This window comes from Mastigoproctus giganteus, chromosome 10 (assembly GCF_048544385.1).
Source record: "Mastigoproctus giganteus isolate SK-2022 chromosome 10, ASM4854438v1, whole genome shotgun sequence".
NCBI classification, from domain to species: Eukaryota; Metazoa; Arthropoda; class Arachnida; order Uropygi; family Thelyphonidae; genus Mastigoproctus; species Mastigoproctus giganteus.
The window spans coordinates 115677963-115694864 of NC_143584.1; the positions used below are offsets into that span (position 1 = coordinate 115677963).

General features: G+C 36.6%; 1 protein-coding gene across 8 annotated transcripts in view; it reads right to left on the reverse strand.

Moving 5' to 3' along the window:
- The window catches only part of LOC150079243 (uncharacterized), a 575463-nt gene that overhangs the window by 22606 nt on the left and 535955 nt on the right, over positions 1–16902 (reverse strand). For 6 of the 8 annotated variants that reach the window (XM_090383519.1, XM_090383513.1, XM_090383517.1 and 3 more), the window contains one exon: positions 11496–11608. In XM_090383519.1, the coding sequence (XP_090239645.1) occupies positions 11496–11608 (113 nt within the window). The remainder of the gene's footprint in view (positions 1–11495; positions 11609–16902) is intronic. The other 2 variants (XM_090383518.1, XM_090383515.1) reach the window with 1 other exon arrangement.

A 16902-nucleotide genomic window follows, 5' to 3' on the forward strand; every position in this document is an offset into this window, starting at 1 on the left:
ATTAATTCCTTGAATGCTTCCCACTTAGAATTTACTGTTGGTAACATTGTCAGTTTCTCCCACTGTACAGAATTTAAAAACTTTCTGAGACCACTGTACTCACCTTTACGGAAGCAAAAATCCTTTCCTTTATCCCTGATGGTAATTAAATCTTTAAGTAAATCCCACATCAGTACACTGTGATCACTGCCACCTAGTGGTTCCTTTATCTGCAAATTTTTAATACACGAGTGATCACTGCTGATAACCAGATCAAGAGTATTACTCTCTCTGGTTGCCTCTCGAACATGCTGCTGCAGAAATCATCCAATAAATCCACAAATTCTAACTAGTGTGTGAGTGACCAACCCACAAGTTCCAGTCAAATATCTGGGAAGTTAAAATCCCCCATTATAAGACATTCTGATTTACTGGCCCACTCTATTTCTGTGTATAATTGTTCATTGTACTCATTCGTGTCATTAGACCTATAACACACTCCTTCTCTTATTTTTGCTTTCGCAGTGCTTATGTCACACCAAACTGACTCAACATGCACTGTTCCTCTATATCAACTGGGTGCACTTCTTTTGATTTTATGTTTTTCTTAATTAACAGCATAAACCTCCTCCCTTTCTATCCTGTCTATCCTTTCTGTACACATTGTACTCCCCAAATTCCAGTTCTGCACTCCTTATATCTGTGTGACACCACATCTCTGCTATCCCAACAATATCCGCCTTTGATGTCTTGACCAACACTTCAAATTCATCAAATTTATTTATTATACTTCTAGCATTGATATACATGCAAGCATACATGCTCCTATTCCTAGTTACCCTAACACATCCCATATACCCACCTATTTCAGGATGACTGCCATCCTTCCCTGAAAGCCCCAGCACCCCTCGCTCCAGGTAGCTACTTATTCTAATAGAAGTTGTGCAAGAATCACCTTCACCTCTGCCTATGGCTACTGTTAAACTATTAGTCCTTGTATCTCCCCAAGCTATCAGTTTTCCGACCCACCTAACACTGCCTCAATAGCATCAGCAAATATTCTTGCACCCTTTCTATTTAAGTGTATCCCATCCCTGTAGAAGCAGTCTCTCCTGTTAACAAGTTCAGACCAGGCTGAAAAAAAATTCTATCCCTTGAGCCTTGCACAATCTTTCCAGGGTCGAATTGATCGACAAGGCTCTCATCATATACTCCCTCCTATCGTGTCTGGGCAGAACTGCAGACACTTTCGAATTCAACCCTAATTCTCGGCTTTTGTTCAACAGTGACCTGTACTTGTTAAGTAATTCTGCCGGTCTCCTACTCTTAATATCATTAGCATTAGCATTAGTAGAGGCATTTGATGCAAGAAAGCAAGCTTGTGCAGCATCAGCCAAAAAAAAAAAAAAAACCCCACTTCCACTTCACCCCTCTGTTCGTTCAAAATACCTGTCCAGCTGAGCCTTAAACTTATTTAGGCTATCAACCTCCACGACAAGGGATGGAAGTCTGTTCCACCAACCAACCACCCACTGGCTAAAGACAAATTTCCGCACGTCTATCCTACATCTGTCTTTCCTCAATTTGAATTTATGCCCTCTCAGGTGATTATTCTGAGCTAGAGGAAGAATCCCATCAGCATTGAGCATGCTCAAACCATTCAAGGCTTTATACACCTCTATCAGATCACCTCGCTGGTGCCTAGTCTCCAGACACTGTAATTTGCAAAACTTAAGCCTTTCTTCGTAAGAGCACCCCTTTGTTCCATTCACTAATCTTGTTGCCCTTCTCTGTACTCGTTCCAGCAGCTCTACATCCTTCTTGATGAGCTACTCTTGCAGCCCGTCTGCAATGTCAGAGAACTTCATATCTGCCTGCACAACCACCCCCAAGTCCCTTTCATTCTCTACCACTGTCAGTGTAGTACCACAGAGTTGATACGATGCTCTGGGGTTGCTGTTTCCCATGTGTAGTACTTTACATTTGTCAATGTTAAACTTCATTTGCCACCTCTCAGCCCATCTGCTCAACCTTTCCAGATCCTGTTGCAGCAGCATAGTGTCAGTAGTGTCCTTGACAACCCTACCAACCTTTGTATCGTCTGCAAACTTGGACATTAAGCTTGATATACCATCATCAATATCATTTATAAATACAGAAAACAATAATGGACCCAGCCCTGAGGGACTCCACTAATAACATTAGTCCACGATGAGCAGTGTCCATTGATTACCACTCTCTGTCTTCTCCCCCTCAACCACCCCTTTATCCATATCAGCAATTTGCCTCCAATGTCACACTACTCCAATTTGTGTAGCAGTCTTCCATGTGCAACAGTATCAAAAGCCTTTCTAAGATCCAAGTATATAATATCAAAGCTATTCCCTGCATCCAGGTCTTTTGTAACTGCATCATAGTATCCAATCAAATTGGTCAGGCAAGACTTCCCCTTAACAAAACCATGCTGTGTCCGAGCTATGACTGAAGTCTTGTCTAAATGATCCTGCAGTGCTTCTTTAACCAGTGCCTCCATTAATTTTCCTGGAACAGAAGTTTAGCTCACAGGTCTATAATTACTTGTGTCAGCCTTTGATCCTCCTTTGTGAATTGGGTTCACATTTGCACATTTCCAGTCTATGGGTACCTCCCCTGAGTCCAAGGAAGCTCTCATAATTATGGCTAAGGGTTTGCTTACTTCCTTTGCTGCCTCCTTTAATATAACTGGATAGATCCCATCCACCCCGGGTGCCTTTCTTGTGTTTATCTTCAACAATTTCTCCTCCACTTTACTCCCAGTTATTTCAAGATTCTGTAGCTTACTGCTAGAGTTGAATACACCTCTGACATTCCCCTCGCTGAATAACTCCTCATGTGTGAATGTCGATGCAAAATATTCATTTAGTTTGTTAGCTACCTGAGCAGGATCATCAACAGTTGACCCATCAATATCAAGTGGACCAATCTGATTCATCCCCTTCCTTCTAGAGTTTACATAAGTAAAGAACTCTTTGCTGTTTTTCTTTGCATCCCTTGCCAAGGATTTCTCGTAATCTGCCTTCGCCTGCCTAACCTCCTTTGTAACTTGGTTGCATATCAACTTGTATCTATCACAGGCTTCTGTGTCATGTGTTAATTTGTAAGTATCCCCCATGCATTTTTCTTCTCTGCCATATGCCTGATTAGTTCATCTGACATCCATTTTGGCCTAAACCTTGAACAATATTTCTTAGTTGGTATGTAAAGCCTAGTAGCTTCCAAGATAAGTTCTTTGAATGCTTCCCATTTTGAATTTGCTGTTGGTAACATCATCAGTTGGTCCCACTGTATAGAATTTAAATGCTGTCTCAGACCATCGTAGTCGCCTTTACGAAAGCAATAACCCTTCCCTTTACCCCTGATGGTAGTTAACTCCTTGAGTAAATCCCACTTCAGCACACTGTGATCACTGCCACCTAGTGGTTCCTGTATCTGCAGATTCTTAATGCATGAAGAATCACTGCTGATAATCAAATCAAGAGTATTATTCCCTCTAGTTGCCTCCCGAACATGCTGATGTAGAAAACAATCATCCAATAAATCCACAAAAGCCCTGCTAGTGTGTGAGTGACCAGCCCCCAAATTCCAGTCAATATCTGGGAAATTAAAATCTCCCATTATAAGACTCTCTGATTTACTGGCTCACTCTATTTCCCTGTACAGTTTCTTATTATACTCATCAGAGTCATTAGGCCTATAGCACACTCCTACTCTCAATTTTGATCTCCCAATGCTTATGTCACACCAAACTGACTCCACACTGCACTGTCCAGCGATGTCGACTGGCTTCACTTCCTTGGTTTTTATGTGTTTCTTAACTAATAGCATAACCCCTTGCTATCCTGTCTATCCTTTCTGTAGACGTTGTACTCCCCAAATTCCAGTTCTGCATCCCTTATATCTGTGTGACACCACGTCTCTGATATCCCAACAATATCTGCCTTTGATGTTTTGAGCAATACCTCAAATTCATCAAATTTGTTTACTAAACTCCTAGCATTGGTGTACACGCAAGTATACCTGCACCTGTTTCTATTCTTAGCTACCCTAACACAACCCATGTGTTTACTTGTACCGCAATGGCTCCCAGCAGTCTCTGAAATATCATGCATCTTTTTTTTCAGGCTTCTGCTCATTCTAATAGAAGCAGTGCAAGAATCTCTTTCACCTCTGCCAGTGGCTATTGTCAATCTATTGGTCTTTGTCTCCTCCCAAGCTAGCAGTTTTCCGACACACCTAACACTGCCTCGATAGCATCAGCAAATATTTTTGCAATTTTAACGCATACAACTATATCACCTTTTGTGCCCTTAAAAGATGATATCCGCTCTACAACGTCATCAACCTTTGCCCCTGGCAGATATACCCTGCCTTTTTACAAAGCATGTTATCCGTTTCCCTGACGATGGTCATCAACAACTACTAGTTCCCGTGGGACCAGCGCATTCTGCCTTAGGTGTTGCTAAGCAGAATCGTTGCTTGGAGTACTGGAGATACAGGAATTGCACTACTTCGAATAAGTAACGCTTCTCTAGTAGAAAATACTACTGGTATTTATTCTTAGTGGATACCACCACCCAGTCGGCACCATTTCAAAGCTATTGGCCTATCATATGTTGGTGGATGGGCAGGTATCCTGATAATACAAACATGCCATCTCAGTTGTGAAGTGGTTCCACAATATGAGAAATGCCAAAGGCATAATAACATATGGGTTTAAATGACTAAATAATATCAGTGTAGATACACCATAGTTTACCCATAAATTAAACTATGTACATATGTAAAAGCATCATTATAAATTTTATCTCATATTGCTATCTTCACAACAAGATACCAGGTATTGTACTACTTCGAATAAGTAATGCTTCTCTAGTAGAGAAGACTACTGTTATTTATTCTCGGTGGATATCACCACCCAGATGGCACTGTTTGAAAGCTTTGTCCTATCATCGGTGGGTGGGTGGGCAGGTACCCTGATAATGCAAACATGCCATCGCAGTTGCAAAGTGGTTCGGCAATATTAGAGATGCCAAATGGTGATAGGCAATATTATGCACAAAGCATAATATTGCACAAGGCATGCATTATTAGGATATTTTCCCAGCCACCAATGATAGGGCAACAGCTTTGAAATGGTGCTGTCAGGGTGGTGGTATCCACAATATGAGATACAATTAAAAATGATGCCTTTACACTATGAACGTAGTTTAATTTATGGTAAAGTATGGTGTATCTCCATCAATATTATATAGTTATTTAAACCAATATGTTATGCACTGTGCATTGGTCCATTGATATCGATGGTTCAACTGTTGACAATCCTGCTCAGAGCTGACAAACTGAATGAGTATTTTACATCTACATTCACGCATGAGGAATTCTTCAGGGAAGTGAAGGACAGAAGCTTATTAAACTCTAACAGGGAGCTTAATGATTTTGCTATAACTGAGAGCAAAGTGGAGGAGAAATTGTTAAAGTTAAACATATAGAAAGGCACCTGGGTGGATGGCATCTATCCAGTTATATTAAGAGAGGCAGCAAGGAAGTAAGTACACCCTTAGCAATAATTATGAGAGCATCCTTGGACTCAGGGGAAGTCCCCATGGACTGGAGATGTGCAAATGTATCTCCAATTCACAAAGTGGGATCAAAGGTTGAAAGGTAATTACAGACCTGCTAGTTTGACTTCTGTTTCAGAGAAAACAATGAAGTCACTGGTTAAAGAAGCATTGCAGGATCATTTAGACAAGACTGCAGCAATAATTAAGACACAGCATGGGTTTGTTAAAGGGAAGTCTTGTCTGACCAATATGATTGGATACTATGACATGGTTACAAAGGAACTGGATGCAAAGATAATTTTGATATCATATACTTGGATTTCAAGAAAGCTTTTGATACTGTTGCATATGGAAGACTACTGTACAAACTGGAGAAGTATGGCATTAAGAGCAAGTTACTACAATGGATAAAGGGTGGTTTAGTGGAAGACAGCAGAGGGTGGTAATCGATGGACGCTGCTCTTCATGGACTAATTTTATTAGTGGAGTCCCGCGGGTTTCGGTGTTGGACCCCACTGTTGTTTTGTATATTTATCAGCGATATTGATGAAGGAATATCAGGCTTATTGTTTAAGTATGCAGATGATACAAAGGTTGGTAGGGTTGTTAATGGCAGTAATGGCAGTGTGCTACTGCAACAGGATCTAGAAAAGTTGGGCAGATGGGCTGAGAAGTGGCAACTGAAGTTTAACATTGACAAATGCAAAGTACTGCATATGAGTAGAAGTAACCGCAGAGAAACAAACCAACTGTGTGGTACTACACTCAGGGTAGTGGAGAATGAAAGACCCACGAGGAATTGTGTAGTCAGATATAGTCTAATTTTGCTAGTAGGGAAAAGAGGTGATTATCCCTTTGCAATGGTCAGGCCATGCCTTCAGTACTGCGTACAGGTCTAGAGACCTCATTTTAGGAAGGATGTAGAGTTACTTGAGTGAGTACATAGAAAAGCAACTAGATTGGTGAGGGGAACAAATTGCCCCTCTTACCAAGAAAGGCTTAAGTTCTGCAAATTGCAACAGTTGGAGACTAAGCACCTGTGAGGTGATCTGATTGAGGTGTACAAGGCCTTGAATGGGTTGAACAGGCTCAATTCTGATGGAATTCTTTCTCTTGCTCAGATTATGAACCTGAGTGGGCATAAATTCAAATTGAGGAAAGACAGTTATAGAATAGATGTGCAGAAATTTTCCTTTAGCCAGCAGGTAGTTGGTTGCTAGAACAAACTTCCATTTGCAGTTGTGGAAGTTGATAGCTTAAATAAATTCAAGGAGGAACTGGATAAATATTTAGATCGAATGGATGTGTGAAATGTTTTTTTTTCGGCTGATGCTACATAAGCTTGCTTTCTTGCATCACACGCCTCTACTACTTACTACTACCACCACCACCACGGTGGTATCCGTCTAGAATAAGTAACATTAGTCTTCTCCACTGGCAAAGCATTGCTTATTCAAGGTAGTGCAATTTCGGGGCAACTTGTTGTGAAGGCATTCAATTCACAATGAGATGTAACAAAAACGATGCCATTTCACCTACTTCAGTGATTTACTATGAATTAAAATGATGCTTGGCACTAATTTTTTATATTGTTTTCTATATTTTTAAAATATATATATAAAAAAAAAAGGATTTCTATATTTAAAAAACATAATAAGTAGGAAAATGTCATTATAATAATACACTATGTATTTTTTATCACGAACGTTTTATGCAGGAAAAAATTTTTTACCCAGAAAAATAATACATTACATGTAGAGTTGAAATTGGGAATTAAGAAACCAAACGTAATATAGGGGAAAACTTCTTATGTTCGAATTTCGTATCTGGGTTGTACTGTATTTAGATTTCAGATTTTTAGATTACAGGGCAAAAGTACATAAAATTCTGATCATCAGACTACTTTTATGTTTATAACTAAGACTTTAATAATATATATTTTTATTTCTACTTTAATAATATTTTTAATATATATACTTTAATATATAAACATAAGAACTTAAATTATTTTAACTTTTTACTCGCTAACTGAACCACTTTGTTAAACAATATTCCTTCAATTGATTAAATAACTTACAATAAAATAATTCCTTCAACGAAGTACATATTTCTTGAAATCTTTATTGACAGAAAGAAGAATTTAGTTTTAGGAATGTTATCTTCACTGACAGAAGTTACAAATTAATGTTCCTAAAACTAAATTACATTCTAACAAATCTCTTATATGGTTTCCTAACTAATAGGAAAAATAAAACAGAAACAGACTTAACAAATAAACAAATTCAAAAGAATCACTTAATAATTATCAAAACTTAAATAGAGAGACAAAAATATTAGTAAACAAATGCTACAGTAATTATACTGACTCCATAAAGCAAAGTGTGCTAACATCAGGAAACTGATATTAACACACTGTGCCATCAGGAAACTGATGTTCGCACACTTATATAATTCCCTTCTGGAATTATATAAACTTACAAAAAATACTACTGCTAAAAATCCTGTTAATAAACTTAAATGGTAAATACATTTCTAATCCTAACATTGCAGACATTTTTGAAAACCACTTCAAGTACTTGGATAGTAAGATGATTCACTCAGGATATAATTATACAATATCCTGATTCCTGGTGTATCAGAAACATTATCTAAAATAATAATCTCTCCTCATGATTTAGCAGATTCTTTAAAACACCTCACCAAACATTATTTGAAAAGGCCCAATGAAATGTCTGCCATGTTGTGGAAAAAATGTGAGAAACCTTGAAAACTGAGTGAACGATGTATTTTGTCTAAATGGACAGCCAAGTGCTGTGTGGAAGAAAACGTATATGTAAACACATAGCAGTCATTATGTGTGCATTCCCCTTATAAATGCTCTGCACCAAACCTTTGCATATAATTATATAGGAGTATAAGGGATACCTGAATGCAGAAAGCAAAATGTGACAGATTTGAAGCACACTACCATGATCACAGGGAACTTTCCAGTAATGTTTGGTCTTATGTCCAACTTCAGCGGGACAAAGACCAAGCTTTAGTGCCGAGTTCTTGGCATTGATTTTTGGAGGGAGCAGAAAGTTTTTGTGTTACACAAGCCAGAAGGTCGCTTCGCTCCCCTCTGACTTGTGTAACACAAACCCGAATTATATGTTTTTATATTTTAATTTTTTTAGTGGGAGGAACCCCCCACACCCCCTTCTAATAATCAAAAGAAGTATAAAAATTATATTATATTTTTCCAATTTATACAATTGTCCATGTGAAAAACATGGTGACATCAAGTCAACACCAACCTTAAATAATGGTTGACCGTGACTTTTGTTTCGTGTCATACTAAAAGCCAATTTCACAGGAAACTGTGTTCGTTGAAAAATGAAGTTATATTCCCCTTCATTTGAATACATATGAATCCGTGGAATATATGCTTTCAATCCAGCTCTGTCACCAGTGATGTGTTCACAAACCAAATATTTCTTCCTTATTTCCACCACATGTAGTCATTTTTTATATCTAAGTTTCTTAAAAACCATGACAATTGCACTTACCTTTAATAGTAATTTATGTGGAGGTAAACCTGAAGATTCCAGAGAATAAAGTGTTTTGGGTGTCACAAAGTTGTATTCTTCAGCATTACAACTATCTGGCATAATTTGGTGTGATGAATAAACTATTTTCAATTCTCCCGGAATCTTAATTTCAGATAAAATTTTTTTCATTCAACAAACAGTATTATTTGTTGAGGCTAAAAATTTTCTTCCAAAGGAGTTTCGATACTTCCAAACATGTCATGCATTAAATTTCCTGAACTGCAAATACTTTCAGGAATCTCTATTTGATAATTTTCGTCTTTTACCACTTTATCATTTTTTAAGATTTTTTTTCTTTTTTTTTATCAACGATTGGAGTTTCAGTAGAGCTGTCAACAATTTCTGATTCATTTTTTTTGCTCTTTTCATATCTTTCCTTTATTAATTGTGAAGCCTTTAACTTAATATAATCACTTTGTTTTCTTCAATATGAGGATTTTTAAGTGCTGTTCTTCAAGATCTTTCTCTTTTCTGTTACTGCCATTATTAACAACATTGCTAATAGCTGAAGAAACTTTTGAAAAAATTAAATCATGTAGAATTCTAAAATTAAAAACACTGAAAATTAAACCCCACAATTAACAATGGCCAAACTGTCAATATTATGTGATGTCATAATGCTACATGGTATATATATGCAGCTTAATTTAAGAGTGATATGTCTAGTTAATGGCTTCCGTAGCCGAGTGGTCAACATTGCTAATAGCTGAAGAAACTTTTGAAAAAATTAAATCATGTAGAATTCTAAAATTAAAAACACTGAAAATTAAACCCCACAATTAACAATGGCCAAACTGTCAATATTATGTGATGTCATAATGCTACATGGTATATATATGCAGCTTAATTTAAGAGTGATATGTCTAGTTAATGGCTTCCGTAGCCGAGTGGTCAGGAGCATGAGTGCAGTAGCACACGCTCTTTGAGTAGACCGGGATTCAAGCCCCTGACTGCTGAATACGGTCGATCTGCCAACCCACACTGGACCAGCGTGGCAGATTATGGTCCATTTCCCTCAGCATGAATTGTTGAGGAGGCTTCCATCCTGCAGTGGGTTGATAATGGCTGCACTTTACCTTTACCTTTATGTCTAGGTGTGGTCTTTGAGATAGATCTGCCAATCACTTTGCTGTAGTATGATGCAATAACAGCTAGCCCCGCTTTGCAGAAAGCAAAAAGTGTGCACATGAAAAAGCACTATTTTACAAAATATTCTTTTATTTATAGATTTTCAGCAGAACTAATAAAATTTTATTTTTGTTGGAAATAACAGTTAAAAAAAAGTTTTCAATTTAAATTTTTCATCTAAAAAAATAAAAAACTGAATTTTTATAAATATTTAAAAGTCTATTATTAGTACATAACAAGCAGAATTAAAAAAAAATCAACTTCCCTTTTAAGAAATAATAATAATAATAAAAAAAAAACATTGAAATTTGTCAGACCAAGCACCACTGCAATTGCAACAATTGGTAGTGCCATCAATGCTGAGTTAAATATGCATCACACACCACCAAATACAATTCTTTACATCCACTTCATTTTTCTGCACCTCACACAAAACTTGATGCACATGTTGTTCCACTTTTATATCCATTATGATTGTAACAGTGGTCTTAGACATGTTTAAACTATAACAAATCCTGCTTTGGTTGAGCAACAAGTGGCTCAAAACCAGTAATGTGGCAACCATATTTCTATGTTTATTCATCATTTTGACCTTTTATTACCACCACTGCTTCTCTTGTAATAAATAAAGTTTTAGAACTTTTTTGATTATGTCATATATTATTATAGTTAGTTCAAATATATTGCAATCCCCTAAGCTTTTAAAGAAAAACTGTTTGTGAATGATTTCAGCAAATTGTTTCATAAATAACTGTATCTGTGAACAACAGCTATCTATTACCATTGAGGCCTAATTGTATTTAACCTTAATAGGCTGAGCATTATTTTAGTGTGATCCAGATGCACATCATTATCAACAGTCACAATTCATGGAGCCTCCCATGAAACTAAGCCTCTGCCTAAGGCCAGCTAACCACACATCTTACCAAGTTAAAAAAAAAAAAAGGAGACAAAAGAGAATTACAGCCATGTACTGTGGCAGGAATCAAACAAGAGGTTTTCCAAGATGCAGTATATCAAATGCACTACCATAAAGGCTAAATCTTAATGCAGAGGAATATGATATAAAATTTTAACATCAATAAAGAATTTATCATAACAATGCATTTTAACATATCTAGTAAATCAGGGAGAGTTTTTATGACTACTATTACTTTAAAAATAAAAGATAATGCAATATTAGGGAGAAAAACCATACCCATTCAGAGACGTTATATGCCAGCCTACCACCTTGTGCCTTCCTCCATCCTTTTCGTGCTTTGAAGCCTTTTTTCTTTTTAATAACTTTGCTTGGAAGTTGATACAATTCTGCTAAAAGAAATAATAAATTCTATAATGTAATGATAAGGGATAATCAAAAAAAAAAAAAAAAAAAAGAATGAGATGTGTATTTTAAACAGAATTCTGGGATATATATTTATTTACATTTTTTTTGTTAATAACACAACAGCTAAAGGACAGACTGATTTAACACAACGATTAATAATATGAATTAAAAGCATACTGCTAAATAATAATTTTTATATACATATATGTCTTTTATATTAAAGTATATATAAAGTATATATATATGTGTGTGTGCATTAATAATTATATATATTTATGAAAATAAATTTTAATTAAGCATATAGCAAAGTAAAGAATAAATGAAGGACTATATGTTGCCAGAATATAATGCAAATAGAACATGCAAGTTAAGAATTTGTTAGCAGAATGGTGCGCTATGTAAGAAGTGAATACAAATAAAACCAGTAATATAATGATAGCAGCAAGGGTGAGGGGGAACTAAATAGAGAATAAGTGTTATAGGCACCAAGGAAGAACTAACCATGTGAAATATGATTGTAAATGAGAAGAGAGAGAGAGAGAGAGAGAGAGAAGGGGAAACTACCAACCAACCACAACAACATAACCAATGGTCATTCTGTGGTGGAATGATTTGCATTTCCAATTTGTGACAAAATCTATATAATGCAGGTGGAATATATAAATTAGGATATGTCAACAGAATAGTGAGCCAAGTAAAAAGTGAATACAAAATGAAGGTTAAAAAGCAAATACACAACAAAGCGGGGGTTGGGGGGGTTAAATTGAGAATAAGACATTTTAGTAGGAATACTTTCTTCAAATAATTATTATATATTATTTTAGAGACCCATTCTTTCCACAACATTTTTTGAATTAGATATTTTAGAATTTGAATTTATGAGCATATATATATATATATATACACACACATACTCTTTCCCGAGGAAAGAGAATATACAACGGGTCCTCATTATCCAAGGGTAATTGGTTCCAGAAAATTCCACTTAAAACAGATCCACTTTAAAGGGGACTAAATTTCCATAATGCGTATTATGTACTTGTACATCGCAATATCAATTACTCATTGTATTTACGACATATAACTTCTAATTTAAAATCTGAACCATAACTTTTGCATTGTCTTTTTTTTTTTTTTTTTGTGATGTTTTATCATCAGCATTTCGCTTTGAATGCATGGTTTATAAAAATAAGAAAACTATAAATTCATTTAACGTAAAAATTATCAAAAATATCAAATGCCTCTACTACAAGCAGCGGTAAATGAGAAACTGACCATAGGTAGTTGTGTTGAGTCAACAGGATGCTCGCAGGAAGAGCGGGACAGAAATAGTCAAGTGTGTGGTGATGGTGGGGAGGTTGCTTCAACATAAGTCGAAACAAAGTACATAGATACTATCATATTTTTTTATGAATTATTTGCAACCTTGTAACTGCAGAGACTTGGATTAAGAGGGGGAGGGGGGCTGTGTATAAATGTATATATAATCATCTGTTCTGTCTGCCAACTGGTGTGAAGGACTCTTTGAATAAAAAATAATACTTTCCCCATCTATAAAATGGATTTTTTTTGACCATAGTGCTTCCTGATATCTGATACATTTGGAGAAAAACAATACTTCCAGAAAAGAAATCAATTCTCAGGCAAGTAATACATTCCAAATATATATTTTTTAAAGAGAAAACAGATAATTTAATATATATTTTTTAAAGAGAAAACAGATAATGAGCACATGACTGATATTCTCCATGTTAAACATGACCAGACCTATTGATTGAGTACATCACCAGAGGCTACTGTGACTCAGGTGGAAATAGCTAATCACAAAGAATTCAGTTAATTTCTGATTCCTACATGCATCACAATTTCATCTCTTGCACTGCCCATGGTGTGTATTCAAGGACTGATATATTGGTCAATCATAGCTCAACTGTGAAGGGGTGTACTAATCCCAAATTAAACCTTGGTGCATTGCTAGAAGAATTTGACTCACTGAAGAAACAGGTACTTGCTCTAGAGACCAATGTAACTGGGAACTTGTCAGGGACTCACAATTATAGTAACCTTCCAGGTGATGCATCCCTGATTTAGGTTCCTAGATCACAATAATTGAGTGCATACTGCTCTGGTTCAAGAGAATTTAGTTTTATTGGGAGATTCCGCTGGCAGAGAAATGGATAACATTTTGTAATATGGATAGGTGGACTAGAACCATATTGTCAGAGATACATATTTGGGGGCGGGGCGTTATTATCACACATGGACTAATGATATTAACACACATGAACTGATGATTTGTTAAATATAGTACCAAGCTGAAGAAATTCCACAAGTTAGGTCAGAATATGTATGTGTCTGCAATTCTTCATTGCATATTAGGAGAGAATGTATCCTGAAAGCCATGTGAATTAACTCAAGACTTGTTAGATTCTGTAGGGCTTTTTTGGGGGGAAATTTTTATCAAGTATAATCCATACTTGTAGGTAGAAGAAATGTTTTATAGAAACAGTATTCATTTGAACAAAGGTGGTGCAAGGGTTTTTGCCAATATCGTTGAAGATACCTTAAGGGTTCAAAGAAACTGATAGTTTGGGGAAGGGGAAACAAAGGTAATACAAATACACGTTTATATGATCATATGGAACAAAGTAGTTCTTGTACTCATCTCAAGAGTTCTTTTTTGTTGCAAAAATGTCCAGTACTGGCAAGATGTTCTGAGGATAGTGAAGTTTCAAATGAGCAGGAAGCCAGTGCTATGGAAATAAGCTTAAATAATTTTAAGGAGTGTGTCAAGATAGTAAAATCTACAAGGAAACTTCCACTTAAAGGCGTTTAAAGTAATGTCACAAGTGTCATCAATAAAATGAGTACATTCGAACTCCTGGTGACACCAACTAACGCTGACATAATAACGCTAACAGAAATGTGGTATACATCCAGATATATGAGATAAATTTCACCATGGTCTGTACAACGTATTTAGGAAGGATAGGGAAGTTAGAAGAGGTGGTGGTCATGCTTCTTATCACAAGCAGCCTAAGTGCAACAAAAGTTTTTGCGAATTCAGAAGTAGTACAGAATCTGTAATGTAATTTAGTTAGAAGCAAAAGCATAATAAGAATGAGAGTAACCTATAGACCAGAAAACTGTGAAGATTATGATGAGACAAGCAAATGGAATAAGCACGTAAGTGTGAATGTCTTAATCATGGGTGATTAAGACAGTCACACCCAGGGTCCTGAGCTGGATATCAATTCTTCTCTTCCTTAGTGATTCTCTTCTACTTCTGACTCTCTCTCTCTCAGGGTAACTCAGAAATATTTTTTCACAGGTGCAGCAAAAGCTGTTGTTGTTGTTGTTTGGTTTTTAGGAGCATTAGCAACTAAGGCCATATTGCTCCGGGGATATGTGATGGTCATTCCCTGACCGTTCCGCATCCTCAGTATTTGGTGGTCACGGGCTCGAACCCCGGTCTAATCAAGAAGCGTGTGCTACGCACTGCTGCTCCTGCCCACCTGGCTAGCAGCAAAAGCCTCAGGCTTCCTTGCACCATATGGCTGACAGAAAAGGAACCATAGAAGTGATCACTCTTAAAAGTTTTAAATTGGATGATGAGGAGAGAGAGGTAACAGTCGTTAAAGGCAAATTTATGGATTTTAATTTCAGGAAAAGACAATATGACAGCTTAAGGTGCTACATGGCCCCCCTTCAACTAGGGGAAACAGCACACAGAGTATACCATAATTCTAATGAATACATTAGAATTATGGTATACCTTTAAAGCTATAGTTTGCCTTGGTCATTATATCAAAAATAGTTTTCGTAAGCCGACCGGGCTAGCCGAGTGGGTAAAGTACCTGTCCGGCAACCCAAAGGTCGCGGGTTCGATTCCCGCCTCGGGCTTGGATCAAAGTACTGCAAAAACCTTGGGAGGTGCAATATGGCCACAGAAGCCGATGCGCCAACAACTACCAAATCAAAAAAAAAAAAAAAAAAAAAAAGTTTTCGTATAACAAAGAAAATTTCCATATAGCAAACCAATTTTGAGAGATCCGAGTATGCATTGTTCATACCTCTAGTGTTTAGGCAATAGAGCTAATGCTGTGAAAGCACAAATTATGAGCTAAAACATTCTACAATTTAGTGGTGCCCATAAAACCTATTCAACCACCACTACTGTACCAAGAAGTCATGCTAGTCAACTGCTGTCTGTGTCTACAGCCATTGGCAAAGATTAAGGCGTATTCCCGACGTGAACAAAGGCGCTAGTCAAACTGTTTTCTACTGTAAGCACCCTATTAGAGAATTAGGAGAGAGTGATTTTCCATTATCCCGGAAATCATCTGTTGTTTCGCAGAGATGAGTCATCCACACTTACACTAAATATAACCTGTTTCTGTTTATATGGTAGGTACAAGTGGTCCGGCGCATTATAGCCATAGCACATTACACTCCATTAACTCCCCCATAACAACAACAACAACAGCAGCAGCAGCAGCAGCAAGTGGTCTCTAAATCAGTTTTGTTTTTGCTGCTGTGCAAGTAACCTTACAATGTCTAAAAGGAAATCCTTGAGTGTAGTGAAGTGCTTAATAGTGTAGATCGGGAAGTTAAAAAAAAAAAAAGAAAAAAAGAAATCGCTTTAAAATTTGGCATCCCTGCCAGTAGCATGTCAACCATTCTGAAAAACAGTGTTTCAATTCTCAAACTGTTAGAGGAAATGAGACCCAGTGATAAGTGTGCAAAATTATGCCTGTATGAAAAATGTAGATGAAGCCATTTTTAAGTGGGTGAAGTTGATTAGAGACCAAAACATACCAATATCAGGGCCGTTAATAAAAGGAAAGGCTATGAAGTACACATTTTTTGGGGGGCATAAAGCCAGTTTTCGTTGGCTGGACAATTTTAAAAAGTGCCATGGCTTATTTGTAAAAGTTATTTCTGGTGAAAGTGGGGTTGTAATCGAAAAAGACTGTACCCATTGGAAAGAAACAGTTTTGAAAAAAATTTACGGAGGACTATGAGCCCAAAGGCATATTCAATGTTGATTAAAAACAGGTCAATTTTTTTAAATGTTTGCCAAACAAGACAGTCTTTTAAAGGTGATGAATGTTTAGGTGGTAAAAATAGTAAGGAGACAATTAGTTTTGGTTGGTGCAAATATGGCTGGTAATGAAAAAGTGAAGCTTTTGGTAACAGGCAAAAGTAAACAATCCAGATGTTTCAAAGGAGTAAAGTTGTTAGAGTTGCACTACAACTATAACAAAAAATCTTGGAT